Source organism: Mustela putorius, unplaced genomic scaffold, assembly GCF_011764305.1.
Source record: "Mustela putorius furo isolate JIRA1106 unplaced genomic scaffold, ASM1176430v1.1 tig00004041_pilon_pilon_pilon, whole genome shotgun sequence".
Taxonomy (NCBI): domain Eukaryota; kingdom Metazoa; phylum Chordata; class Mammalia; order Carnivora; family Mustelidae; genus Mustela; species Mustela putorius.
This window is the reverse complement of record NW_025422176.1, coordinates 53,113-81,107: the sequence shown is the minus strand read 5'-3', so window position 1 is coordinate 81,107 and position 27,995 is coordinate 53,113. Positions and strand designations below refer to the sequence as shown.

At 45.9% G+C, this 27,995-nt stretch overlaps 2 protein-coding genes and 1 long non-coding RNA gene across 7 annotated transcripts in view; 1 reads left to right on the top strand and 2 right to left on the bottom strand.

Annotated features, from left to right (window-relative positions):
• Positions 1 to 175: 175 nt before the first annotated feature.
• LOC106004454 lies at positions 176 to 3,773 on the bottom strand. 2 transcript variants are annotated; one of them, XR_006604567.1, is made up of 3 exons: positions 3,686 to 3,773; positions 1,774 to 2,210; positions 176 to 1,662 (listed from the first exon to the last, which is right to left on the bottom strand). It is a non-coding gene; the product is annotated as an uncharacterized LOC106004454 (long non-coding RNA). The 2 variants fall into 2 exon arrangements; XR_006604568.1 differs by having other exon boundaries at positions 176 to 1,897; positions 2,062 to 2,210.
• Positions 3,767 to 20,731, top strand: PDZD9 (PDZ domain containing 9). 4 transcript variants are annotated; one of them, XM_045072723.1, is made up of 6 exons: positions 3,767 to 3,940; positions 5,769 to 5,948; positions 10,852 to 11,041; positions 16,049 to 16,403; positions 16,449 to 16,960; positions 18,486 to 19,099. In XM_045072723.1, the coding sequence occupies exons 1-5, from the start codon at positions 3,910 to 3,912 to the stop codon at positions 16,623 to 16,625; spliced, it is 933 nt and encodes a 310-aa protein (XP_044928658.1). In that variant the 5' UTR covers positions 3,767 to 3,909; the 3' UTR covers positions 16,626 to 16,960; positions 18,486 to 19,099. The 4 variants fall into 4 exon arrangements, with proteins under 4 accessions (XP_044928658.1, XP_044928656.1, XP_044928657.1 ...); XM_045072721.1 differs by lacking the exon at positions 18,486 to 19,099 and adding an exon at positions 20,473 to 20,731 and having other exon boundaries at positions 16,049 to 16,960; XM_045072722.1 differs by having other exon boundaries at positions 16,049 to 16,960; positions 18,490 to 19,099.
• The window catches only part of LOC101672152 (cytochrome b-c1 complex subunit 2, mitochondrial), a 24,576-nt gene continuing 14,044 nt past the window's right edge, over positions 17,464 to 27,995 (bottom strand). Inside the window, exons 11-14 of the mRNA XM_045072719.1 lie at positions 25,640 to 25,720; positions 23,331 to 23,407; positions 19,099 to 19,252; positions 17,464 to 17,738 (exon numbers count right to left, since the gene is read on the bottom strand). Coding sequence (XP_044928654.1) covers positions 17,655 to 17,738; positions 19,099 to 19,252; positions 23,331 to 23,407; positions 25,640 to 25,720 — 396 coding nt within the window. The 3' untranslated portion in view covers positions 17,464 to 17,654. The remainder of the gene's footprint in view (positions 17,739 to 19,098; positions 19,253 to 23,330; positions 23,408 to 25,639; positions 25,721 to 27,995) is intronic.

Genomic DNA, 27,995 nt, shown 5'->3' with positions numbered 1-27,995 from the left:
TTAATGGCGACACGTCACTTTATTTTGTATTTTTTTAAAATATTTTATTTATATATTTGACAGAGATCACAAGTAGGCAGAGAGGCAGGCAGAGAGAGAGGGGGAAGCAGGCTCCCCGCGGAGCAGAGAGCCCAATGCGAGACTCGATCCCAGGACCCTGAGATCATGACCCGAGCCAAAGGCAGCGGCTTAACCCACTGAGCCACCCAGGCGCCCCAACATGTCACTTTAGACAAGTCATCTATCCCATTCATTCTTACCAACCAGCGTGGTGGGGGCAGGGAGGAGTGGACCAGGACCAAATATTCTGTTTACATATTTCCTGTTAATCCTGTTTTTAGCCCCACATCTCCTTCTTGACTTCCAGTGTATCTGGTGTTTCCCGGTCCCAAGCCTCTCTGAGATCTACGGGATAGAGCAGTTCCTTTCTCCTCCAAATCCCAGTTTAGAGTTTAGTAGACGCAAACCCCAAGGGTTAGGAGAGGTGGTGTGATGGAACAGAAAGGTCACAAAACTGTTTTCCATTCCCACCCCTTCTATCGCCTTGAACTTGGTAACGTCCCGTCAGCTCCTTGGGCCTCTTTCCCTCCTCTTACATGATAGACTCCCAGAGTCGTGCACTCTGCTGCAGTGATAGAACTTTCCCAAACCTTCACCCACCCGTCAGCAAAGCAGCTGGGACTCTTCTCTTCGGAGAGAGATGAGCCACAAGGATCCTTAAGGCAGAAAGTCCTTGCGGATCCAGAAAGCCCACAGGAGGGATCTATGTTGGCAGCCTGGACTCATAAATAGGCAGCCTGTGGTTGTTAAGGGGCCATGGACATGGTGTGCTTTATCGTGATGGATGGTAGACCTTGGCCCAGCAGAGGCTGAATCCAGATGTGACCTTGGTGAAAGCTGTGGAGGGGACTGTGTAATCACTCTTCTCTTTTAGGAGTATCTTTGGCCTGACAGGATAAAGAACACACTGCCTCCCTGGGGCCATGGGGAGGGGGGGGTAGTGGGGGGGGTGTCAAGTCCACCATACAGGCCAGGAGTGTGGTGAATGCACCATACATATGTACGTGGGGTTTCTGGGATTAGATAAAACAAAAGAACTAAATCCAGAGTTTTGACAGTTTGTGCCTTGGGCTCAAATCTTTCCTTTCACAGACTGGGTTCCATTGGAGCGGACTCAGAGACAAGAGATTATCAATTAGCATGCAGGGAGTTTATTAGGGGGTGCACTCATGAGCAGGGGAGGGGAGGGAAGGCAGCAGGGGAGGCCAAGGGAGCAGTTTGGTGCTGGTGCAGTCTTGGGAGGCTTTGGCAGACCCCATGGGGAGCTCTGAAGCTGGGATGGCTGCTCGGAGTGGGGGAAAAGGAGCCAGGCTTTGTGTCCCTGCATGGACTAGTCACCGGATGCCAGCTACCCCAGGAGTGGGGCACGAGCTTGGGTGAGGCTGCTCTTCAGCCAAGAACAATTCCTTGAGAGGTCTGACAGCTGTGATCTGTCAACCTCCCACCATCCTAGTAGCTGGGGACTGGGTCCTTCCGTCTTCAGGGGCACCAGGTAGCAGAGGGCAACATTTGCACAGTGCACTCCCTGTGCTATGCAGAACCACCTGCTTCTTTTCAGTTCTGAGAGCAGGACCCTGGTGGAGATGTTTTCCTGTGGGAATCCTATAAGAGGAAGGTTAGCAGGACCAACTACAGCTCCCACCGCTGCTGCAGTTCATCTCGGGCGTAACTGACACACTTTCCCCCTCTCCTGCTACCCTAGATTCCTCTCACCTTTTGCTAGCCCCTCTGTGGTCTAGGTGGCTTACGTGGTGAGGCGGCTCAGACCTCCATCCCTAAGGAGACTGAGCCACTGGTTGCCATGTATTTCTCAAGCTCTGGCTGCTTTTTCCATTTACTGTCAAAACAGGGCAAAGGAGTACTAAGAGATACTCAGACAGATCATATGGGTGCCAAACCATTCCGTTTTTCTATGGTGAAAAATTAAACCGTCTTAGTGTTCCCCTGGGCCTCAGGCCATGTACACGCCTCCTCTACTGGGGATGGGACCCTCCTTATTACCTGGACAGCAGGGGCATCCAGCTCTGAAATCCCATCTGAGCATCTACGCTCTCAGACCATCTCTGGCACTAGCAGCTGCGGGTTGGGTCTAGGAAACACTCGTGAGTTGCAAGGAGTTTCTTCTTAGGGAGTGCTCTTGGGACCCACACCTACGGGGGCAAGGAGGGGAAGCAGAACCTGGCAAAGGGAGAACTCAGGTGACAGCAAAGCCACAAAGGGACCTCAGTGGACCCCACAGGAATTCTGGAGCTGGGACTACCCTCCAGAGTTGCTTGAGTTGGCCTGAGGGAGCCAGGTTTTTTACCCTACAGTACCCTTCGGGCCACTGGATACTAGCTGTCCTGGGAAGGTGTGATCTTGGGCAAGGAGCTCAGCTAGAAGCAGGGGTGGGGTCGAGGGGCAGGAATAAATCCTTCAATCCTGAAGGGGGATCTGGACAGCATAGGACAGCAGCCATGACCACTCGTATCCTGCAATCAGTGTGATCTCGACATCTGCCTTAAGGAGAGTTTTTCTCCTGGGATGGAGGGAAGGCAGACCCCCTGTGTGCCGGGTGCTGATACGCTCCCCTCACCAAACAAATTCTCACCATCCCCCCTACTCAAAGGAAGATGGAGGAAAGGATGCATTTTATGGAGGAATTCATTTGATGTCAGGACAGACACCTTGCCAGACGGTTTGAAGGAAGAAACTGGTGATTGAGCATGGGAAGCCACCTGCTGGAGACTCCTTGAGGTTGAGAGCACCAAAATGGACGGCTCTGTTCATTCCCCTTTGTCTCAGCTTCTGCTAGACAGGATTTATCCAACGAAAATCTGCCCTGATTTATTGTCTGGGGAGAGCCACAGAAACGGCCAACGAAACAGGAACTTGCCCAGGTTGACCACGGAAACCTCTGCACGGTGCCCGACACCTTACAAATGCTTGGTAATTATTTGTTGAAAGCACAGATGCAAAGTGCTTACCCTCTCAGTGTCGTCAGAGTGGGAAAACAACAGGACCCAGCTCATCACGTTGTTTCCTATTTCTTCTAGAATATATTTTTGATAATATGTAGTTTCCTAAAATTGTCCATTTCATCTGCTTTTTAAATCCGAGTTCCAAAAGGAGAGGACCCTTGTGTGTCTTGCCTACTGTTGTGTTCCCAGCCTCAGTACAAACCACCAAGCGGGCTTCCCCTAAATATTTGTCCTATGAGTGAATGTTCGGGGGTGGATTATTTTGGAAAAAAGAAGGAAGAATTAATTCCTCTCCTAATCGTGACTCTTTTTTTTTCAAGCCACCCTTGACCTTCCCTCATTCAAAGCATCCATGAAAACAGTGCACTTCCAAAACAGTGGGCGCTGTTGGTGCAACAATATTTAAAAAGACCATTACTGGGAGAGCAGCAAGGGGCTTCTGCGCTCTGCTACCGCCCGGGCAGACCACTGCACAGCTCTGCCGCACCCTCCTCGGTGCTTCTTCCATCCTCCGCGGTTGTTTTCCAAGAACGGATGATGAGCCCGCTGTGAGCCAGGCACTGTGCTAGAGCCCCCGACCCCGACCCCGACCCCACGCAAGTTTTGTTTTTCTTCCCCCCAATTTCCACTCCCTCCCCTTTCCCGGGTCCCCGGAGGCCCTGTACCCGCACAGTTGTCCAACTTCTGCCCCCTGGCGGCCATCCCGAGGGGCAGCGCCCGGGGGGGGGCGGGTGGTTGGTGGTCCCCTCGCCGCCCCGGGCGGTCCGCCCCGCCGCCCGAGGTCGGGCCGCAGTGCGCCGGCTCCTCGCGAGTTCGAAACAGTTGGGAGTTGGACCCACTCCAGCTTCGGCTCTGGGAGGCCCTCTGAGGGGCCTGCCCTCCTGGGGCCATGAAGAAGGCCGTCCTAAAAGACAAAAACGGTAACTGGGGAGCGGGGAGGGGGCGACGCCTGGGGGACAAAGCCTTCATCCCTCCGACTCCCCCGTGAAATGGGACCGAACGCCAGACTCTCAGCCTGGGAGGCGGCGTCTCCCAGCACTTGTGGAGTAAGCGGTGCTTCACAGGCAGTAGGGGCCCCGGGTTGGTCGTGCAGCGCTCCGAGTGTTGACAGACGAGCACCCACACCGTGCGGACGCGGAGAAGTGCAGCCGCAGCCCCCCCGCCCCTGGCCCCGCCCCCGCCCCGCCCCCGGCCCCGCCCCCGCCCCGGCTTGGCCTGCAGCTTTGCCCTTTCCACGGAGAAGGGGGATCCTCAGGCACGGCGGCTTCTGAGGCTGCCTGCCTTCCCTTAACCCCGCCGGCTTTGGAGACCGGGCCCCTTACGTGATCTTAGCCGAAGCGCACCGACCTGGCAAGCGGAGGTTGGTGCCCAGAGCCTGCGAAGAGGCCGCTTCTGTGTCTGTCCCGGGACTGGGGGCTGAAGGAGGGATCCGGCCTCCGGCGCATCTCTCCGATGGTCCTGAACGGACTCCCGAGCTGGAACCTTCCTCACACGGGGTTCCTTGATTTCTTCTCCAGAGGGCCTCTGTGGTTTGGGGGCAGGTGAGGGTGGAGGTCGGCTCCAGGGCTTGCTCAGGAGGGACGGGCCGGGAACCTGGCTGCGGGCCCTCACCCGGGGTGGAGGGACCGGCAGAGCCCGGCCCTCAGCAGTGAAGACCGCTTCTGGGCCCTCAGAACGCCCCAGCCCCATGGATTTGCCACAGGCTCGGCCAAGAGCGGGCTGTCACTTGCGCTTGAGGAAAAGTGTGCTGAAAAGGAATGTCCGCAGAAGCGTCCTGTGGACTGAAAAGCGGTCTCCCCAGAGCTTCCTCTTGACAGAACAACTCGTTTTAAATCACTCCGCAGTCGGAAACTTCTCTTTTGAGAGTTAGTTCTGAAGAAAACGTATTCCGAGGCCTGTCCACCACCACCACCCGTTGTCCCAGATTTTCCTGCCAAATGATCTTTTCCTGCTATTTCCGCCATCATTGCCATTGCATGCTTGGGTGAGGACAGTAACACGTTGATTTCCCACTTCCACTCTGGACCCCACAATCCATGCTTTGGTTTTTTCTTTAAAAAAAGAAAAGAAAAGAAAAGAAAAAAGGCAATCTGACTGTGTCCTGCTTGACTCCCGCCTCAGCCCTTGCGGCCATGATGTAAGCCTGTGAAACCGCCCGGGGGTCTCTGCCCGTGTTCCTCCCGCCGGCCCCAGGCAGGCATCTCTCCCTCGCACTCTGGGTTCTTTCCTGTCTCCGAGACTTCCTTCCTCTCTCCTTGGTCTAAATATTTCCTGTTGGTCCTTTTGACCTCCATTCAAACGTTACCTCCTGCATGAAGCCTTCTCCACAGGATACCTTGGCTCCTGTCAGTCCCCCTCAGAGCTCTCTATAGGCTTCCTTCATAGCCTGTGTTACCGTTTGTTATTCGACATACATTTACGCGGCTGATGGAGAGCTGGAAGATCCATAAGGGCAAGAAATTGTTATTTCCCAGCGCACAGCCAGTGGAGAGATGAAAACTGACGTTAGTGAAGCACTCCGCGGTGCCGGGCGCTGGGCAGAGCCCTTCAACGGTCTCATTTATACTCATAACAAGCCCCTAAGCTAGACACTTATCGTCCTCACTTTACTGACGGGGAAACTGAGGTACAGAGAGGCTACGAAACTGCTCCGGGCCCCCAGTCCTAAAACCGGCTCTAGGACCCCAGTGATGCGGTCATGTGGCTGTGTAGGTGACGGACTGAAAAAAGTCTCCCTCTTTTCATTAGAAACACAAACTGGCTTCAACGTCAAGTCATCTGTGCACAACTTGAGCAAAACTCAGCAGACCAAACTCACTGTGGGGAACCTTGGCTTGGGCCTGATCGTCATCCAGAACGGGCCCTACCTCCAGATCACCCACCTCATCAGGAATGGGGCTGCGGCCAGGGATGGAAAACTCAAGCCAGGTGACTGTGGTCTTCCCCCTGCCTCCCGCCTGTCTGGCTCCGGGGAGACTCGGTTAGCAGGTGTTAGTGTAACCGTAATAATGATAATATTGCCCGAGAGCAGGTTTCTGCATGCCAGCCCCTTGCTATCACTTTATCAACCCTCGCTGCGTTGTGTTTTTATTCACCGAATTCTGACCTCCAGTCTGTAGGTAGGGGCCCTTGTTATCCCCCTTCACAGGGGATGAAACTGAGGCTCGGTGAGCTTGAGTTCCTTGCCCGGGTTCACCCCCACCTGGCACGTGGGATACACACACAGGTACGGTGTCACTCCAGAGTTAGGGCTCTTGGTGGATAAACCTGCCTTCTTCCGTAGGCAGTATGAATCATCGTTAGCGTTCAGATGCATGATCTCACTTCACCCTCCTGACAATCCCTGAGGTCGATTGTGCATTAAACCACCTTACGGGGGTGCCTGGGTGGCTCAGTGGGTTAAGGCCTCTGCTTTCGGCTCAGCAGGGAGCCTGCTTCCCCGTCTCTCTCTGCCTGCCTGTGATCTTTCTGTCAAATAAATAAATAAAATCTTTAAAAACAAATAAACAAAAAAAGACCCACCTTACAGATAAGGAATCAGATATTTAGTAACTTGCCCGCCAGGGATCAGTGGCTTGAACCCTCTCTGTTACACTTCTGAGCCCAAGAAACACCACCCTGCTTCTCTTGTCTTGGGGTGAATGATTTTTTCTTCCAGTTAGAGACATGTTTTCCAGTGTCTGCTCCAGTTCTAGGGCTGTGCTTGGGAGCCAAGGAGACACGATGGGCTGCAAGGGTGGTGAGAGGGAAGAGCCACCTGGTTTTAGCAGCTCTGCCACTTTGTAGTTCTGTGACCTTGGGCAAAGCCATCTAACCTTCCAGGTGTCGGTCACCTCACGCTCTGATTTGGGATAATACCACCTTTGTCAGAGGCAGCTAGGATTTGGAGAGAGGTTTATAAAAGTGCTTTAAACACGACAGTTCAGTGGGAATACTGGCCGTTATTTCTCTTAGGCTATTCTTAGTTTCCAGACTTGGGTTTTGTTGTTGTTGTTGTTTTTAATAAAAAAGGATGGTGGTTCAGTGGACTAAGCCACTGATTTGTAACTCTTATCTATTAGAATTACCTGGGGAGCTTATAAACCTGAGATGCCTACGCCCTGTTTCCCCAGAGGCTCTGATTCAGTTGATCTGGGGCTGGGGATCGGTTAGCTCATGGTTTCAAAGCTCCTCAGGTAATTGAGTCTAAGTGCAGCTCCGGGTAGAAGCAGTGGGTTAAAGAAAAGAGATGAATGATGCCGTTGTGAACATTCACCTCACCTTAAAATCCAAAACATCTTCTCCAAATGTCACTATTTGGTGCTGGGGCACAGAGTACCAGAAAGAGAGATCTGGACTTTCCAGACCAGAGGAAGCCCAGGACAGGTCGTGTGAATTTTCTGCGTGTTTTCCTTAGCTTCTCTGGGGTCAGGTGACAGACGCTGGTCGGTAACCAGAGTGCGTACTCGCTGGAGTGCCACAGGAGTGTGTTTTTATGCATGGGAAGCAGGACCTATGGTCAGTGGGCTCCTTGAGGTCAGAGGCAGTCTGGAATTCATCTTTTTTTTTTTTTTAATTAAAGGTTTTTATTTATTTATTTGACAGAGAGAGATCACAAGTAGGCAGAGAGGCAGGCAGAGAGAGAGGAGGAAGCAGGCTCCCCGCTGAGCAGAGAGTCCCATGCGGGGCTTGATCTCAGGACCCCTAGATCATGACCTGAGCCGAAGGCAGAGGCTTAACCCACTGAGCAACCCAGGCGCCCCAATAAAGGTCTCCATTTTTTTAAGTTTTTTTTTTTTTTAATTTTATTTATTTACTTGACAGAGAGAGATCACAAGTAGACAGAGAGGCAGGCAGAGAGAAAAAGGAGGAAGCAGGCTCCCTGCTGAGCAAAGAAACCGACGTGGGGCTCGATCCCAGAACTCTGGGATCATGACCCGAGCCGAAGGCAGAGGCTTTAACCCACTGAGCCACCCAGGCGCCCCTTTAAGTTTTTTCTATTTGGTAATTTCTACACCCAATGTGGGGCTCGACCTCATGACTCCCAAGATCGAGAGTCGCATGCTCTTCTGACTGAGCCAGCCAAGTGCACCTGGAATTCCTCTTTTAAATCCAGGACTTAACCTACAGTGCTGGCACATTTGGTATGTCTGTGCTTGATAAATGAATAAGACGTATTTGTCACAGCCGTTGTGCAAGGAGTTTCCACCTCCACGTTCTCATTTAATCTTTGCAGCACTCCTGAAAGGTGGGGAACAAGACAAGAGGTTTGGTGAGATGAAGGAAGTGGGTCAATGCACAGAGCTAAGTGGGTGCACGGGGCTGGGGTTCCAGCCCATGGGCCCCATGAAGTCCTGGAAATAGGATTTCAGTATCAGAGAGAGTCCAGAGTCCCAAATCTCTGCATGACAGGTCAGTCACTTCCCTTCAGTGTCTTGGTTTCAGAGACTGGAATTCAGTGCTTTTGACAATGATGGAGAATTTCAGAGGTGACAGTCCCCCAAGCCTACTATTTCTTTGACCACATTATCTCCCAGCTCCATTGTTTCATATCCATGTGCATCAAATTTTTCTCTTCTGGTGCTTTAAAATAGGGTTTCTTTGGATTTCCTAGCTTAGTGTTAGTTTATTCTGGCTAAACTTTACAATCCTTTTGGCCAGGATGGTTTTAAGTATAGTCTGATATCTAGAGTCTTAAGAAATTAGTGTAACTTTGAAGGCAAAATACAAGTCACATAGCAGCCACAGTCATTCAGTAAACATTTCCTGAATGCCTACTGTGTGCAGGTATCCTGTTAGGCACGGGGTTATAAAGGTGAGCCAAACAGATGTGGTCTGTAACCACCTGGAGCTTATGGAACTCACAGCCTCATCGGGAGAGATGGAGCAAAATAGGCAAATCTATTTTGGCTGCTGCAAAGTTGATTTAACGTAGGTAATCGAGACAAAGTTTATATAATAATGTGGCTCCTACAGCCCATTAAAACAGAAAAAAACCTGTGTGATGAGTTTGATATTCATAAATTCCACATTGGTATGTCTTAATGAAGGGCAACGTTAGTATCTGTTGGCAGAGTAATCACATTCGTACGGCGACATGTTTGGTTCCAGCCAGGATGGTCATGGAATTACGCTGTTTGTTTTCTGTCTTCTTGATCAAAAAACACGCTTTAACAACATAATTGAGCAGAATGCCAAGCTTTCAGCTATAAATGCTTCTTTTAACATTAGGCATGTAAGCTCGTCCAGTGAGAGGTGTTTGTTTTTGGTGGGTTTTTGGGTTTTTTTTGCAGGTGGGTGTGCTGTTGTAATTAACCTCCGTAGGATGAACAGCTGTTCCAGACTGCACACTCTGCAGGCAGCTGGGGAAAACCTGTTTCATTTAGCAGTTAGCTGCAGATCCTTGGCTGGTTTTTACCCTCCGCTACTTTCTAAGACTGAAGTAGGTTTTCTCCACCCTTCTAAGTCTTCATTTTCTTTACTACTTTCAAACTTCAGTTTTTGATAGGAAACTAGGACCTAGCACTATGAAAGTTTGTCTTTGGTACTCCCCAGAGGCTTCCTTTGAGATCAGCAGAATTCTCAACTATCGCACAGTGGGGTGTAGTCTCAGAGAAGTGGCTTCACCCTCTTATCGGAGGTTAGGCTTCGGCTGTCTTGCAAAGAGGGTAATTGAGGGCCCCTAGCTTCCCATGCACAACGAGATGAGCCCCCCCTTTGGGACTTACCTGGAGTCCCTTCATCTAGTGTTAGCTATAAAGTCTCCATTAACCATTCGGCAGGCTGTTCTAGTAAGATTTACTAAGATTATACTCACTGTGAGCCCTTTAAAAGTAATTTCTTTGTATTCCTTCCTCTCTTGCTGGGTGTCCTTGTGGTAGTCAGGATTCTTCACTACAACCAATAGAAAACCATCCTATTAAGGCACTGAACTTAGAACAGTGAGTCTGACAGAATTGCCGGAAAGGCTGGAGAACCAGGCTTGGGAAAACGATGAGAAAGCACAGGGCCACCTGTCACCACCCCCGGCAGGCAGGGTGCTCCTCTCGCCCTTCTGAATCTCCTGCTCCAGGTTCAGTGACCCATGGGCTTGCCCCATGGCTGGATCTCCTTTACACGTCCATGCACAAATGAGTAATTAGTCTTTTTAACACCCTCTTTGGGGGTCCAGGAGCTTGTGATCAAGATGTGGTTTTCCTCTGCCATGGTGGGGGATCAAAAGCTCCATGGCTGACCATCACGCTTCCCTCCCTGTCCAGCAATGCCCTAAAGTAGACAACCTAGCTGTCAAATCCCTTTAACCAACATACTCCCTGTATAGACATCGCAAGCTTAATTAAATCATGCTACATGTCCAGTGTTTTTCATGCAGAATTATTTGTTCAACTAATACTGTGCAAGGCAGGAAATTAAAATCAAAGTCTTGATGTTAATACCAGTGGAGGGCACTGGAAATTGCCAGGCAGGTACAAGAGAAACTAGGTCATTTATTCACTTAGTGTAAGTGGTTTTTTAATAGTAATAGCTATTTATTTTATTTGAAACACATTTTTAGACTCTTAAGTGATGGCTCAGACTATAGATGGTTTTTAGCTTCTGACACACCAAGGACTAAAGAAATGCAATAAAAACATGAAATAATACCTACCATTACACCACTATTAAGAAACATCTTGCATGCAGTCTCCATTATGCAAAGGACACTCATGTCACTGAGATGACCACATTCATTAAATAAAGGCTGAACCAACAATATGAGCCCTTTAATGAAACACCTCACAGTAGAGCCAGAAGTGCTATGAACCCACTGACCCATTATCTTCATTTTACTGATAATTTTTTCCCTCTTCAGGTGATGTTCTGATTAGTGTTGGCCATGCCAATGTGTTAGGATATACTCTTCGAGAATTTTTAAAACTTTTGCAACACATCACCATAGGAACAGTACTACAGATCAAGATTTACCGAGATTTTATTGACATACCCCAAGAGTGGCAAGAAATCTATGATTTAATCCCTGAGACCAAATTCCCAGTAACGTGGTGAGTAGATCGTTTTTTTAGGAAATCTTTTGTTATGCTAGCACCCCCGGGGCCATGTGAAACACTGGGTCTTGGTTTCGTGGGAGAAGGATCCACTGGATCAGCGGGGGAGGGTTTGGTGAAACCACCACAATCATCTAGTGGGTTCTGAATCCTTTTGGAGAAGTACAATCTACAGGACCTAATGTGAAGCAGATTGATGAGCTCAAGAGCCCTGAACCTGGAGCTTTAAGGAGAACCATCTGGTGGGAGCTCTGCCACTTGTCCCCTTGTCCAGAGTTGGCCTTAAACACATGCTATGAATCCCATTCCTTCATTTGTCTCCTGCACATTCAGCTTCTCTCTGGATCCTTTTCAACAACATGGAAGCCTTATTTTAGGCCTCTGCCATTTTCACAAACCCCACCTTGAGGCCCCTGTCCTCTCCCTGGCCCCCTAGCCACGGTCCTGTCCCTTTGACTCCAATAGGGTAGAGAGATGCTGTAGCAGCTGTGGGCCATTTCCCCTGGAGATGATTTCTCAGGCGCTCTGCCCCCCCTGCACCTTAGTGGAGGCCTTGCTTTCTTCACCTGGCCAAGAGACCTCTTGGCAGGGCCACCCACAGCCCTCATGTTCCTGACTCCAGTGGACTCTTCTCAAGTCTACATTACTCTTGGCTCCCGAGCAGCATTCGCCACTGTACAACCCCACCCCCACTCCTGTTAAAATACCATCTTCCCCAGGCTTCTGCCCTGACCTTCCCTGGGGCTGAATTTTTGGCTTCCTTGTCTCAATCTCCTAATGTGAAGCCATCTCTCACTGATGCCTGTAGTTTCTATCACTCTCTGAATATGAGTGATTTTTCAAATCGTATGACCTTCAAACTTGTACATTTAAATCCTTCCTCTGCCACTCGGTAGCTCCATTTGGGTGTATCACGAACCCCTCACACTCCTTGTGCCGAAAAATAAAAAGCCAGCTCACCACTGATCTCCAGTGGCCCTATCTTACTAGCGATCATTTGCCTAGCTGAACAAGTCAGAAATTTAGGGGTTGTGCTAGATTTCTCCATTCCCTTCTTTCCACGCCCAATGATCACGAGGGCTTGTCATTTTACCTTCCAGCTTTCTCTCACATTCATTTATTTCTCTCCGGCCACCACCACCATCCCAATAAGAGTCACCATTCATTCTCTACCATCCACTCCTGTCCCCTATTCATTCTCTACACAGAACAGTCCTTTTACGATTCAAGTCTGATTTTGACATGTTCCTGCTTAAAATCTTTTAAAACCTTCTCTTCTTGGGACAAACGCCCAAATCCTTGGACTGATCTGTGCTACCCCATGTGGCTAGTGTCTGTCTGTATCGACCGCAGCCTCACCTCATTCTGCTTTCCTCTGCCCTCTCTAGTCCACTTTGGCTCTCAGCTTTTTTGCCTTCTCTTTGCCTCGGGGCCTTTGCACTTGCTCTTCTGTCTGCAACATGCTTAGGACCCTGTCATTACTCATCCTTGAAGGCTTACAGTGCAAACTTTTTCCAAGAGGCCTCGCTAAATTAGGAAGCTTTAAAACACTGTCTGGTCCACCCATCTTACGCTTTCAGGGCAACCTGTGTATCTCCATCACAGCATTTCTCCTAATTTCAAGGACGTAATCCGTATCACCCATTGTTTACTCTGTTGCCCTGGGAGAATGCAAATCTCTGCCATTATGCTAAATCTACCACAGGACTTTCCCATGTTTCCTTTATTCAGAGGGAATAAAAATTAAAACCCAGCTTTTGAGGCTCAGACAAATCACTTAATCTCTGTAACCCAGGAGTGCAAGAGACCCTTCGGCAGGTCAGAGGCGTGAGGAAGGTCTGCAGAGCATAACATGTATAACATGAGATCCTTTTCCTTCAACAATTCAGTGCTCTGATGCAAGAGTGGTCCTTATTAATTTGACAGGATTTCAGAGCTAGAGTGGCTACAGCTGTGTATCTTTGGTTATTGGGATGGGCGCAAGGAAATCTGGCTGGGGACTTGACTAAGAACTAAAGTATGGCCCACACTGCATTGACATTACTTCGTATATTCCCACTTGTGGTCCAAAGGACTGATACGGTCAACAGATGTGCTTTGTTGGTCTCCTACAACAACATTTTGAAAAGTCAGAATAGCGGTGATCTAGAGAGAAAGGAAGATACAAGGGAGCTTTTCCAGGCGCCAGTACTCTTTCTTGACCCCCGGGGGGGGGTGTGGCCACCCAAGTGTTTATAATTTTTTCCATTAAACTGTCTGATCTTTTTTGCATTTTTCTGTATATTTCAAAAATGTTTAAATGAAAAAAATTTGAACTTACACATCTAAGATTTCATGGAAAGAATCTGCACCTGTGGTTTCTCCTGAAAAATCGTAAGATGGGTTTGCTTTCCCACAGGCTGACAGCAGAACTACAGTTGGGTAGAGTTGTCTGTTCCTTTAGATCAAGCACAGATTGGGGACAGGCTTTTCCCCCAAAACCAAACCAATCATGATGTAGTTAAAAATCATTCACGATAACACTGCTTACTGTGCAGTGGACATTGCTTGACGAGCATTATACCTCTTAATCCTCAGGCCAAGGCTTTTTATTATCCTGATTACAGGCCAGAAAACGGAAGCCAAGAGAGATGTATGTAAACTTGCCAGAGGTCACAGGGTCTAACTGTCACTAGGCCTGTCTCCAGAGCAGCGACGTTCGAGAACGTACTGCTGTGGTGTAAATGTTCTCAATTTGTGCTGTGCCATGTAGTAGCCACGATTAAGCATGTGCAATGCGAGGACCTGCAACTGGGGGACCCCGTACTGGGGAGTGCAGCTCTCAAGCCTGGGTTCTTCATCATTTGTTTATAGAAGGATTATGTTTCTAAGCATTTTAAGTGTTCAGAGTTTGAGATACAGAATAGCACAACTCGAGTATGAGGCTAAAACCCGTGGATTCAGAAACAAGAGCAGACACTTCCTGAATCCCTTCCTTAACAAAGTGTTTACATCTAAGGCACTTTGGTAATTACATGGTAGGGGACAGGGAAGGAGCACAAAAGGAAAGAAAAGGCTTCTTGTAAGATCTTTTTCAGGAGCTGGGGCACCTGGGTGGCTCAATGGGTTAAGCCGCTGCCTTTGGCTCAGGTCATGATCTCAGGGTCCTGGGATCGAGTCCCGCATCGGGCTCTCTGCTCAGCAGGGAGCCTGCTTCCTCCTCTCTCTCTCTCTGCCTACTTGTGATCTCTCTCTGTCAAATAAATAAATAAAATCTTTAAAAAAAAAAAAAAAAAAGATCTTTTTCAGGAGCAACCGGCACTTTGTGCACACTGGAGAATATTCCACATAATACTTTGGCAGACCTAGTGGTATAAAAACCGTTTCCAACTAACTCTGACCTCTGCTGGCTTATGGCTTTATAATCATACTTCAGTTAGGAAGAACCTGGCTCTACTACTTATTCTTTATAGTTACCTAATACTGAGTTACAAAGGATATTCTTTGCAATCTGGAAAAAAAAAAAAGTAACATGGATTTTTTTTTCCCCCTATTCACAAGCTGCTCAGAAGTCCTGGGCATGTCTGAAGGCCAAGTGTTCTGATCCTAAGATCTTTTGAATCTCTTTGCACCCACTAAATCGAGGATGAAGGAAAATCCACATTTTAATGACTAGTAGTTCTCAGGGAGAATGACTCTATTACTAATTATTACCAGAAGAGAGAAACTTTAGGAAAACCTGTTCAAATTCTTGGAAGCAAACAGAACAGTCAGGACTACAAATAGTAGTGATAACGCAAGCAGGTCTGAAAGGTTGGCGGCGCGGGAGGGGCGTTGGAGAAGAAAAGGATTCCCATCTCCTGTAGCAGGACTGAGGTGCCAGAGGTCCATAATCACAAAGACCAGGATGAGGGGGGCGCAGGGAACGGCATCTGTTCCGGGGAGTAGTAAGTCGGCACAGGAACCGCAGGTTTTAGTGAAGCTGAAGAGTTGCTGGCAGGCCAGCGCTGCCCAAGTTTCAACAGTCAAGAAAGCCAAGAGTTGGGGATGTGAGGGTGAGTGGGCTGGCCAGGCAGGTGTCCCCACTCTTCCCTCATCGCTCACGTGTGTCCCTCTGGAAGCTGCAGGGTCGGTTGAAGAGGACGTCTGTCCTTCAGTCAAAGAGGTATGAAGAGTTGTGCTCCTCTGCTGGAACCTCCAAACAAGCTCTCAAGTAAGCCAATAGTTGAGGCAAGTTACAAAAACATCTTTAAAAGCATCTGGCCAGAGGGGTGCCTGGCTGGCTCAGTTGGTTAAATGACCACCTTCAGCTCAGCTCACGATCTCAGGGTCCTGGTATTGAGCCTCTCATCAGGCTCCCTGCTCTGGGGGATCTTGCTTCTCCCTCTGCCTGCCGCTTCCCCTGCTTGTGCTCTATCAGATAAAAAAAAAAACCAAAAATCAAAAAACATTTGGCCAGCAAGAGAGAAGTAGAATGCCGAACAAGACACATGTGGACATAGAGGGCATTGTGTAAGTCCATGCTTTTAAACCCAAAAGAGAAGCAAATGATGAATGCTCAGGAGAAAAAAAGAAGACTCAAAGATTTCCCTATCACTAGTGTGTTGAAGATCTTGGAGGCCCACTAATTTCCGAATATGCTAGAAATTGGTAACACCCTGTTATTGTGGTTATTGCTGACCCTATGTGACCCATTAGAACAGAGCTCTGTGGAGGAGATGGCCGGGTTGACTATCATTCTGGGGGCAAATTAACCTACACTTTAAGGCCTGCTAATATTCTGGTCAATACTCTGGCTTCAGTTAGTACAAAGCAATGTGAAACGATCCAAGGCAGAATTCGACTTACACTGAGGAATGGAAACAAACGTAAAGGTACTTTGAAAGAGAAAACCGTTGACAACACAAAGTGCTAAAGCTAAATCATATCCTTTCTTTGACGAACCAAAGCGGCTTTTAAGACATCTTGTTAGGGGACGATGAATGTTCAGACAATTAACAGTCCATTTCTTTTTTTTCATTTCAGCCCAACAAAGAAAACTGAGGAGTCAAAAGATGACCTTTTGGCAAGCAGTGATGACAACGAAGATGTAGTTTCAGATAAAAACCTTAAGTATTATAAAGACCCAGGGTCCCCTGGGCCTCAGTCTGCAACAAGACCGATGTCTATCTCCAGAGAGTGGCATGGATACAAAAAGGAGAACCAGACCATTAGTGTAGGGAAAGACATTCAGAGTGACGTGATGATTCACAGAGATCACAAGAAAGAAGTGAGAGCCCCTTCTCCATACTGGACAATGGTGAAGCACGACAAGGAAAGCTCTTCCTCCTCCACCGCCTCCTCCACCTCAGATGCATTTTGGATGGAAGACTACGCCCAGGCTGAAAAGAGCAAGGTTCCACCTGTATCGAAAGCTCCCACCCAGGCTGAAAAGAGCAAGGTTCCACCTGTATCGAAAGCTCCCACCCAGGCTGAAAAGAGCAAGGTTCCACCTGTATCGAAAGCTCCCACCCAGGCTGAAAAGAGCAAGGTTCCACCTGTATCGAAAGCTCCCACCCAGACTGAAAAGAGCAGGGTTCGACCTGTATCGAAAGTTGCTTAGGAGGCAGTCTGCAAGTTGGTGATCACATAAGCATCTATCTTGAACACACCCTTTTGTGCATTGCTCTGTACAGGTTTGCTATACTTACAGTAATATGTGCAGACTTCACAATTCTTTCTCAAGTGCATTGTAATGCCTTCAGAGACCTTCTTCCATGTGGTAGCCAAACACTGCCCTGGGGCCGGCCAGGCCTCCCCACCTTATTCTCAAAATAGCAATGTCATCCACATCCTTCCCACACTCCCTTCCGAGAAGACTGGCTCATCTTTTACAGAATGCAGCAGAGGAACCCAGGATCGGAATGCATGAACATAGAGAGAATTTCACTTTTTAAGGTAAGTATCACATTTTTATTTAGATATTTAGTTTCTCTTGTTTTGCAAACTTCAGATGCCCTACTTAAAGTAAGAGATGTATTTTTCTGGCTGGTTGGTCACATAACAATTTTTCCCCCTTTTTAGCCCTAAGAAACAAAAACAGATGAGCGAGAGGAAGAGGAGAAAAAAGACAAAACTCTGTGACTCAAGTGAAGATAAATCTGACATAAAATGAGGCAGTGGGAACACAGGATATGACTATAGGGAATTTATATTTTTAGGAAATAACTCTATTCCAAAAAAGACAGAAAGGGGGTAAAACCCAACTAATTATTCTGACCCAAGAGGACAGATTTTTAAACTGGTTTTATCTCTAAAAGCCATCAATAATTATTTTAATTTTAATAGTTTCCGATGCTTCTGGACTTTATTATTATGTTCTTGTTCTCCTTTACCGCATCTAAAACAAAGAACTCAACATATAATAAATACTTGATTACCAATAGCAAAGATGCAAGAAAAACATTTAAACAGAATGTTTTATTTACTTTAAGTCAGCTGGGGATAATTACCTGTATTTATATGTTAAGACATTTCACCTCATTGAAAAACAAAAAGATAAAATGTTGTATTAGAGATCTTTGACTTTCATGTGTTTGCTGCTCTGGGTTGAGAACATGTTCAGCTCTTCCCTGCAAGATGTGTTTCAGTATCACAACTCATCAACAAAAGGTGTGTGGCCCAGATTTCCACTTGCTGCCATTGACTTCCGGCCAGAAACAAACTTCTTTGCAGCCTTGAAACAAACAAACAAACAAACAAACAAACAAAAAAAAAAGAAAAGAAAAGAAAAGAAAAAAAGTTAACAGAGATAAGAGAATGCATTATCCAGTAGACAAACTTATTTACCCCATTATTTCAAGAGCGTGTAGGATGAGGCATCCTGAGCCAGCAGCTCTGTAAAACCTCTTGTGAAGTTAACTAGAGGAGAGGGCTGATGCATTATTTCAGTTTGGGACACTGTAAGAAAATAAGCTTGGGTGTTCTGATGAATGTTCCCTCCTACCTGTGACTGAGCAAGTGTGATGCTCCAGATTGAAGGGTAGCTGTTAAGGGGGTGGGGGCGTAAGGAGAACCTCACTGACACTGTGAAATAGGACAGAGGCAGCCTCAGGCCGGGCAGTACTCTGCTGCTTCTGTATTATAACAGCAAATAGTCTGAGCCAGCCAGTAAAAATACTGTTAACATAAAAGTCAAACTTTCTCCCACTGTGTTCCTTATGCCACTGTATCAAGACCAGAGGCCGGTGGTTTAGGTGTACCACGACGAACAGCAGCCCCTGTGTTCTTTAAAGCCAGCTTCTTCACGGAGACACAGTGCTAGAGGCAGCAGAGGCTGGGACATGACGATCGTATACAAGAGGAGGAGAGCCATTTGGAAGAGTGTGAAAATGACGAACTTAGGGGCCAACTGAAATCGGGCCAAGACTACTACCTTAAAATAACCTGTTTCTTTTTTCTATTCCCACTGTCCCTACGTAAGGCAGAGCTGTTGGTGAGAAGATGGCGGAGACCTCTACAATGCAAGAGGAGTTGACATTTTTAATATAGAAAGAACTGGGGAAAACCCACTGATTTTGGATTTATTCTGTAGTTCATATATTTGTTAGGTACAATAGAGAATACAAAAAGGTATAAGACGTAGTCCTTGCCCTCAAAACAACTGAATCTCACAATAATATATGTTAAAAAAAAAATACACCAATAGCAGGAGGAATGTCTTCGGCTGAGATGAACGGAAATCCCAAGATGCTGGGGCGTGCAGGACGGGCACGACAGAGTTTATTTCTTGGGAGGAGAATCACATGAAAATCACATGAAATTGCCACTATTCAACTCTTCTTCACCTTTTGGAACTTGAAATGGTTTCATCTATTGGTACTTGAGCTGAATGAGGAAGCTACACGCCGAGCTGACAAGGAAGCCATCTGCAGGTGTGGCGGCAACGAGCCCCTCCCACCACCGCACCAGCCAGGGAGGCACCAAACGTCAGGACAGGGACGTACACAGCCCAGGGGAGCTTATGCATGCCTTCTGAGATTGGATCACTAAGGTCAAATTATTTGATGTAGAATCAGAAGTTTTTATTCGCTCACGTTTACGACATCGGCGTCAGCTACGGAGTCTATCTGCTGAAGGACTGTGGCTGGCGGCGTGTATGATCCTGCACCCAGTGCCTGGGACCCGACTTCATCCAGGAACCCCTCAGAAGACTCCACTGACATTAGGTAGCCAGCTTTCAGCTTGTTCCTGTCCAGTAAAAGGTATGTAACTAAGGCAGAAGCAGTTTTATAAGAGCAAGGCAATTTGAAAGTATGTTCTCAAACTCAAACCAAATAAAGTATGTTTTCAAACTCAAACATGTTTTGGTAAATACACAGATTAACAGCCCTGGAACCTTACAGGGCTAAAGGCCTCCATTCTGCCTTCAGTTCATCAGTTATGTGATTATTTATTTAGAAAGCTGTCAATATGAGCTTATACTGGAATCCCAACAGACTGCCTTCCGATTTTAGACTAGAACTTAAGGCTACCTTAATGTGAAGTTTTGATTAGTGAAGTTATTTAATAACTCTTGCCTCCAGTACTTTTCTGGTGATGACTTTAGGTATTTCTATAAAAGCAGAACACCTATGTGGTCTCTTAAACACTGTCCACTTAGCAGAATACTGTGTGCTGATTCTCTTATCTACCTGCATCCTCCAGGCCCATTTCTACACTGAGATTTGTCCAGTGAGGGTGGGGCATGGCTGAGAAGAAAGATGAGGACAGGAGAGGGCTTACATTCTTTGCAGCTTAAATACAGCACAAAGCATGAAAGAAAAATCTAATTCATAATTCTCTCAGAAAGAAAATGGGTGTTCAATGAGGCTCTCGAGTAACTGAACTCTAAAATAAACGACCCTTGTTTGGCACTCTGTAGCAAGACTTGCATTTACACATAATCATAATTTAATGCAGCAATTTTACCACAGTGTCCGCTTAATTTAAAAAAGATTTGCCCCCCCCCCCAAGAGAGGGAGGGTGGGGGAGAAGGAGAAGGAAAGAGAGAATCTCAAGCAGGTCCTACATCCAGCACGGAGCCCAATGAGGGGCTTGATCTCAGGACCCTGAGATCAAGACCTGAGCTGAAACCATGAGTTGGATGCTTGACCAACGGAGTCACCCTGGTTCCCCAAAGATTTTTACCTCTTCACTCTAGGCAACAGACTGGTGGCTACCAGAGAGGAGGTAGGTGGGGGGATGGCTGAGAAAGTGACCGGGGTTAGAGGGCACCGGCTGTGAGGAGCACTGGGGGATGCATGGAAGTGCTGAATCACTGTACTGTACTCCTGAAACTAATATTACACTTCATATTAAATAACTGGAATTTAAATAAAAATGTAATTTTTTTTTTACCTACAGTAAACTTTACCAAGAGATTGTTAGTTTGTCCCTTCACAAATGACACCTTACTTTGTTTCTTTCAGTACAGGAAGACTAATAAGAACATTACAAGAAAAAGTATCAACTCCATCAAAATGGCAGAAAACAAACATTTCTCAGTATTAATAACTGAAATTCTATTTTCTACATGTTGCCGTACCTTATAAAAACTGTGCTACACTTAAAGAAATATATTTTCTTAAATAAATTAGATTTGAAACAGATTTTTCTTAAGTAAATCCAGTGTTTCCATTTATTCTTATCATGTTTTGTTTGTGGTGCAATCATGCAGAACTGCATCCTATTAACCAATCCTTTGTTCCATGTACCTATTACTTAATAAACTGTACTGCACTGTTTAAGAGATGCAATTTTTAGTGTGTTTAGTGTAACAGAAGTAATTTTTTTTTTTTAAGATTTTATTTATTTATTTGACAGACAGAGATCACAAGTAGGCAGAGAGGCAGGCAGAGAGAGAGGAGGAAGAGGCTCCCCACGGAGCAGAGGGCCTGATGCGGGGCTCGATCCCAGAACCCTGGGATCATGACCTGAGCCGAAGGCAGAGGCTTTAACCCACTGAGCCACCCAGGCGCCCCCAGAAGTAATAATGTTAATGGAACAATTTGAAATGACCAGGAAGTTGTTCCTTCCTGGGTTGAAATTTGCCTGTCATACTTCCTTTGTGGGCAACACTAAACGATCATGAAGACAGTGTGAGTTTCACGATTCACATTTTGAACTGTCCTAAATGGATGGAATCAAATTTAAGTGTTTTAAAGTGCTGTATGAAAATGCAAGCTGATTTCTGGCTTGGTCCAAATTATGTCTTTTTTGTTAGAGAGACTTGGCAAACTACTCAATGAGAGATGTTGCTGGCACTCCCAGTGAAAACAGTGGGCATTTAAAAACCACCAAGAATCAGACAGATATTTCAATCTTTTAATCAGATACAGTGATCTGCAGGGGATACCTTCCAAGAACCCCAGTGGATGCCTGAAGCCATGGTTAGTACCGAACCCTATATATACTGTTTTTTTCCTAACACACATACCTATAATTAATTTATAAGTTAGACACAGTAAGACATTAACAACTAGTAATAAATTAGAACAATTGTCCTGCATCGGGCTCCCTGCTCAGCAGGGAGCCTGCTTCTCCCTCTCCCACTCCCCCTGCTTGTGTTCCCTCTCACTGTCTCTGTCAAATAAATAAATAAAACCTTTAAAAAAAAATAGAACAATTGCAACAATATGCTGTAATAAAAGTTAATGTGTATAATTTAAAAATAACTTATTGTCCCATACTCCCCTTTCTTGTGATGATGTGAGATGATCAAATGCCTACGTGATGAGATAGAGTAAGGTGAGTGATATAGTTGTGTTGTGACACAGTATTTGGCTACTAATCACCTTCTGACACCTAAGTCAGAGGAAGGACGATCTGCTTTCAGACCATAGCTGACCCCAGGTAACCGTGGAAAGTAAAACCACGGATGGTGGGGGGAGTGGTGGGGGAAACAAGTTTTTTTTTTTGGTCTATCATATCAGTAAAGAGGTTAAAAAAAAAAAAAAGAAATTGCCAATGGTTAAGGCAGAATAGGCACTCTCATATACTGGTGGTGTGATTATAAACTTGTACAACCTTTCTACACTAGGACTTTGAAATATAAAAATAAACATATAAACATTCACATATATTTGAACAGCTTTTGTGATAATATTTATTATAATATTTATTAGACTCAGCTGGAAATCTATACCAAGAAGATAGTATGAAATACAAGAACGTTTTAAGACCAAAGATACCTTTAATTGTTTATATTTCCAACCATAGGAAATGTCCAACAAGTATATTTGGATACACCAGTTAATACTGTTTATAACGGATTTTTAGTAATCTGAATAAACGGAAACAACAATATAATGGTAAAAAAAGAGGACTCACTGGTACGGAGTAACAGGTCATTTATTTTTTCATGTGTTTCTTATATTCAAATTTCTACAATAAACATGCTATTAAAGAGGATATAAGGGAGCGCCTGGATGGCTCAGTGGGTTAAGCCTCTGCCATTGGCTCGGGTCGTAATCTCAGGGTCCTGGGATCGACTCCTGAGTCCTGCTCTCTGCTCAGTGGGGAGCCTGCTTTCCCTTCTCTCTCTGCCTGCCTCTCTGCCTATTTGTGATCTCTCTCAAATAAAGAAAAAAATCTTAAAAAAAAAAAAAAAAAAAAAAAAAAAAAAAAAAAAAAGGAAGATTAAGTATATATAATAATAGTTAACAATTATGTTTAAAATGTATAAAATGGGGGCGCCTGGGTGGCTCAGTGGGTTAAAGCCTCTGCCTTCGGCTCAGGTCATGATCCCAGGGTCCTGGGACTGAGCCCCGCATGAGGCTCTTTGCTCAGCTGGGCTCTCTCTCTGCCTGCCTCTCTGCCTACTTGTGATCTCTGTCAAATAAATAAATAAAATCTTAAAAAAAAAAAAAAATAAAATGGTCAGGAAAATAAGCAAAATATTAACGATCTCTAGGTGGCAGGATGTGGGTGTTTCCCATTTATTTATTTATTTATTTGTGTGTGTGTGTGTGGGGGGGGGTTTGGTTTGTTTTTAAATATTTTATTTAGTTGACAGAGATCACAAGTAGGCAGAGAGGCAGGCAGAGAGACAGGAGGAAGCAGGCTCCCTGCAGAGCAGAGAGCCCAATGCGGCTTCGATCCCAGGACCCTGGGATCGTGACGTGAGCCGAAGGCAGAGGCCTTAACGCACTGAGCCACCCAGGCACTCCTTCCCTTTTCTTTTAAATACTCTTCTGTACCTGTCAATCCTTTTGGGTATATGTCACAATAAAAAAACAAAAAACTTGCAAACAGTTGAAACAAAAAACACGTTAATACTGCAACTTACTTGGCAGCTTGGACGTCTGCATTGGAAAGGTTTCCTTGAGCAATCGTTTTTACTTGGCTATAGGCAGCCTTGATAACCTAGGATAGACAAGAGAAAGCTGGTCATTTCTGATCAGTGCCAGAGACTCCTGAAGTAATCAAATGCCCCTCTACAGAGGTAAAAACACAAGACGTAATAAGGTTGGTTCCAGAGAAAGAGAACAGTGTCCAATTTGGGATTCTTGTCACTATGTGTTCCTTATTCTTCCAGTGTTCCATGAAGCAGCCGTTTGTACCTCAGTAATAGCCCAAGTAGCAAGCTATGTCATCTATTTATTTATTTATGGTGGGCAGCACAGCAAGGTTTATTGAGCGATAGCAAACTTTATAATTGAGTGATAGTACAAAGCTCCCAAAGAGGAAGGGAAACCCAGAGGGTTGCCTGGAGCCAAGCTTTTTTGAAAAATAGTGGCAGAGCATAGAGAATGCCAGGATGGTTTAGGAAAAGCCATTCCTAATGCCCTGTAAAGAATAAATACCTCTAAAATCGCCCCAGACTCTCAAAGCATCATGGAATTAATACTGCTATCCCTTACTACTCACTAAGAAGAAAGCACTAATTGACACAGAGCTGATTTACAAAGCTTCTCCCTGCCTGGGATGTCAGAGTCCAGAAGGATTCAAGTTCCTGTGATGTGGGTGGGCGTTTGGCAAATATTTGCTGGATGTGGAAGTTCATAAAACCAGTCCATGATTTTCTCCATCCCACCTTGGTACCATCCTGGGTCACTGACCTATCCCTATTCACCTACATTCTGGGACCTTCTTTCCCTGCACAGCCACACCCGACTTGGATGTAACCTGAATATGCCCTCTCTGTGAAATCCTTCATTCCACAACCCCTGGCCTCAGTCTGTAATCACACAATCCTTGTTCCACTTCATCAAGACCTTTGGTTCCTTGAATTGTCTCCTTTGAATCAAGTCCCCTAGCTTCAGTTCTCTGGCCGAGATCCACGAATCACTCCTCAGTCACTCTCGTCAGGGTGCCCCACTCTCTTGCCATCTGCCCACACCGCAGGCTTCCAGCCCTGAATCAACCCTATGACCAGCCCCCTCCACTTTCCCATCAGAAATACTACCGAAGAACAACTAGGAAATGACTAATACATGACGATATGTGTAGTAAGTGTTGTACGTGACTATGGTGGGAATCTGTGGTTTCTCACCTCCAGGAGATACCCTGTTGAAGCCCATTCTGTGTGTATCTACCCATTCATTTCTCCCAAACCTCGTCAGTTCAACTTTCCTACCTTCTCCTGCTCTCAAGACATGACCGCCTCCTCCCTCACTGCGATGTACTTCCCCATCTTGCCTCCAGCAGCCTTTGTGTGCGAGGCTAACATGTCCATTTGTACTCTGCACCCTACCCGCTCACGATTTTTCAGACCCAATCCATTGATCGTTTCCTGTGTTCTGTATCTGTTCCAATCTTTCCCTTCACATTTCTTCTCATTCATTCCTCAACACTATAAATTTTAGCTCACTTCTGACACTCTGGTGAAAACTGAAATAATACTACCAGTGATGTCCTGGTTTGCTGTAACCACCAGGGCTCTCTGGTAATTAACTGGATGTTAATCCAGACTGGATCAAGATGGTGTTAACCATTCTCTTTCCCGGCCTCTTAAAATACCAGTTTCTCTTCTTCCGTTCTGGGCCACTTCCGCTAGTCACTTGATGGGACTCCCAAGTGGGAATTGAAGCTTCAGTTTTCTCCTACAGTCTTCCACACACAACCCTGACTTCAACACGATCTCTACGTTGAGGACATGTATGTAGGCCTTGGTGTCACTGGAGTTCTCCACGGACATGTCCCAGAGAGACAACTCAATGCCACCTGCCCAAACAGAACCAAAATACCTAGGAGAACTTCTTCCCTCTTTCCTGGAAGCATGAATAAACTTTTTTTTTTTTAAATTTTAATTTTTTTAAAGATTTTATTTATTTATTTGATAGAGATCACAAGTAGGCAGAGAGGCAGGCAGTGGGGTGGAAGCAGGCATGGAAGCAGGCTCCCCACTGGGCAGAGAGCTCATGCAGGGCTGGATACAAGGATCCTGGGACCATGGCCCGAGCTGAAGGCAGAGGCTTCAACCCACAATGTTTAAAATAAACATTTTTAAGTTGGTTCTAGGCAGACACATGGTAATGATATTACACTATACAGAGCTCTGATCAGTCATGGCTTTCAAACACTCTCTCTTTTTTTTACTAAGAACATGTTAATGGAGGAAAAACTCTTGGGAGAATTGGTGAGTTTGCAACTTACGTCTCCAGCTGTGGCAGCCTGCGAGACGGTGTAAATCCCAAAGAGTCCAGAATCCGAGTAACTGGCGTTAAAAGCGGAAACCTGAAATAGAACGAAATTTTACTGGATGTCATTTTACCAGGGAAAACAGGGCCCAATTTCCCAAATAGAAAAAACCCAGGAACTTTGCGGTACAAGCGAAAGAGATGAATTACGATTTCACGTAACCAGTTCTGGCAAGGGCCGCAGTGTTTTGGATGCAGGTTACTTCTTTCAAAACCATAATGGTTTTAACATTTTTCACTTAAATCTTTCTAAACCAGACTGCTCGCTTTACTTTTTTGCTGGTATTTTCTAACGTTCTTTGATGATTAAAGGTTAACGTCAACATTTATTTATTGTGATAACAGTATTATCACAGCGGCAGGATGGCTGAAGGGTACACACACTGTGGGCTTCAGTATCAGACACGCCCACTCTGTTCCCTCTGCTAGTGCTGAGGGCCCCCTTTTTTGCCAATTCACTTACACTTCTCCTACAGACGAAAGTCAAAGGGCTGGGGGAAAATGCTCAGCAGACGTGACCAGATATCCAAGGTAGCCGCAAGTTCAGCCTCAGGACTGGGTATTGCTGTCTGCAGTCTGAGCAGAGTGTTACACTCCCTAAGGAGAACACGAACTCTCAGTGTCGTGTTTCCCAGTGTTTATGTGGACGCTTAACACAAAGATCACCTAGGCTGTTTTTTTTTTAGATTTTATTTATTTTATTTGACAGAGAGAGAGAGATCACAAGTAGGCAGAGAGGCAGGCAGAGACAGAGGGGGAAGCAGGCTCCCTGCTGAGCAGAGGGCCCAATTCGGGGCTCAATCCCAGGACACTGAGATCATGACCTGAGCCGAAGGCAGCGGCTTTAATCCACTGAGCCACCCAGGCACCCCTCACCTAGGCTGTTTTTAAAAGTACAGACTTTCCAGTTCCTCTAACAGATTTACTCAATCAGATCCCCACAGATGCAATCTGGAAAGCCGCATTTCAAAAATAATTCCAGGTGATTCGTAGGCATGTTAAAGTTGGAGAACCACGGGCTTAGCCCATAGAAGGCGTAAGAAGAAATGTTCTTTAATGATTTGAAGTGTAATGACCATTTTGAGACTATCCTATTCATACCTCAAATTTCCGGCCAAATGCTCAAGTAGGAATTTCCATTAAATGACATCACTGAGGGCGCCTGAGTGGCTCAGTGGGTTAAGCTGCTGCCTTCAGCTCAGGTCATGATCTCAGGGTCCTGGGATCGAGTCCCACATCGGGCTCTCTGCTCAGCAGGGAGCCTGCTTCCTCCTCTATCTCTCTCTGCCTGCCTCTCTGCCTACTTGTGATCTCTCTCTGTCAAAATAAATAAATAAAATCTTTAAAAAAAAAAAAAAAATGACATCACTGATCAGAACTGAACTGCAGCCACCCAAAAGCATCCTTAACATTCAGAGGTAAAGAGTAGTATGAAGAAAACAGCAGCATGAGCGAGGAAAGAGGAAACATAGAGGGAATTCAAAAAGCAGCAGCTAAATGTGATAAAGGACTAATTTAAGATAACGGTTTTCAAACAATGCTCCAGGGAACGCCAAGGTTCTACGGAGACAATTCCAAGGCATTTAGTGTCAAGTAAACATTAAAGAATTTCTTTAAAAGGGAACATTTTTGGTTTAGCATTGCAGCTGGGAAACTGTATGGGATGAAAAAGGTTCCTCTGCTTTAAAAAACAAAAAAAAAAGAAATTAAAAAATTTTTTTTTTTGAAAACCATCATTTAAGAGAGAAAAACCCTCTAAAAGCCTGAGATACAGGAGAACCATTTTAGATTTCTAAATCAACATGAACATATATAATGAACTCTGCTCAAACCAAAAGCCTGATTTCTGGCCTGACACCCACACATACACCATACACATCTGTTTTGTGAATGAGATGCCTACAGGAAAATCACGTTGTCCTTAAAATAATGACTGGTGCCCCTACTCCCTGTGTGCCTTTATAATAAAACTTGTGATTCCTGCCTGTATGCTAATTTATAAATCTTTTGAGCTTTTATAAAATGTAAAAAGTAAATGATCCTATAAAAACTGTTCATCCTCCAGAGCACTTTCTTCCCTGTGAAGAGCATGTTCCCAGGAGCGCCTGGGTGGCTCAGCGGGTTAAGCCTCTCCCTTCAGCTGGGGTCATGATCCCAGGGCCCTGGGATCGATCCCCGCATTGGGCTTTCTGCTCAGAAGGGAGCCGGATTCCACCACTCTCTGCCTGCCTCTCTGCCTACTTGTGATCTCTGTCAAATAAATAAATAAAATCCTTAAAAAACAACAACAAACAAAGGGCACGTTTCCTGGG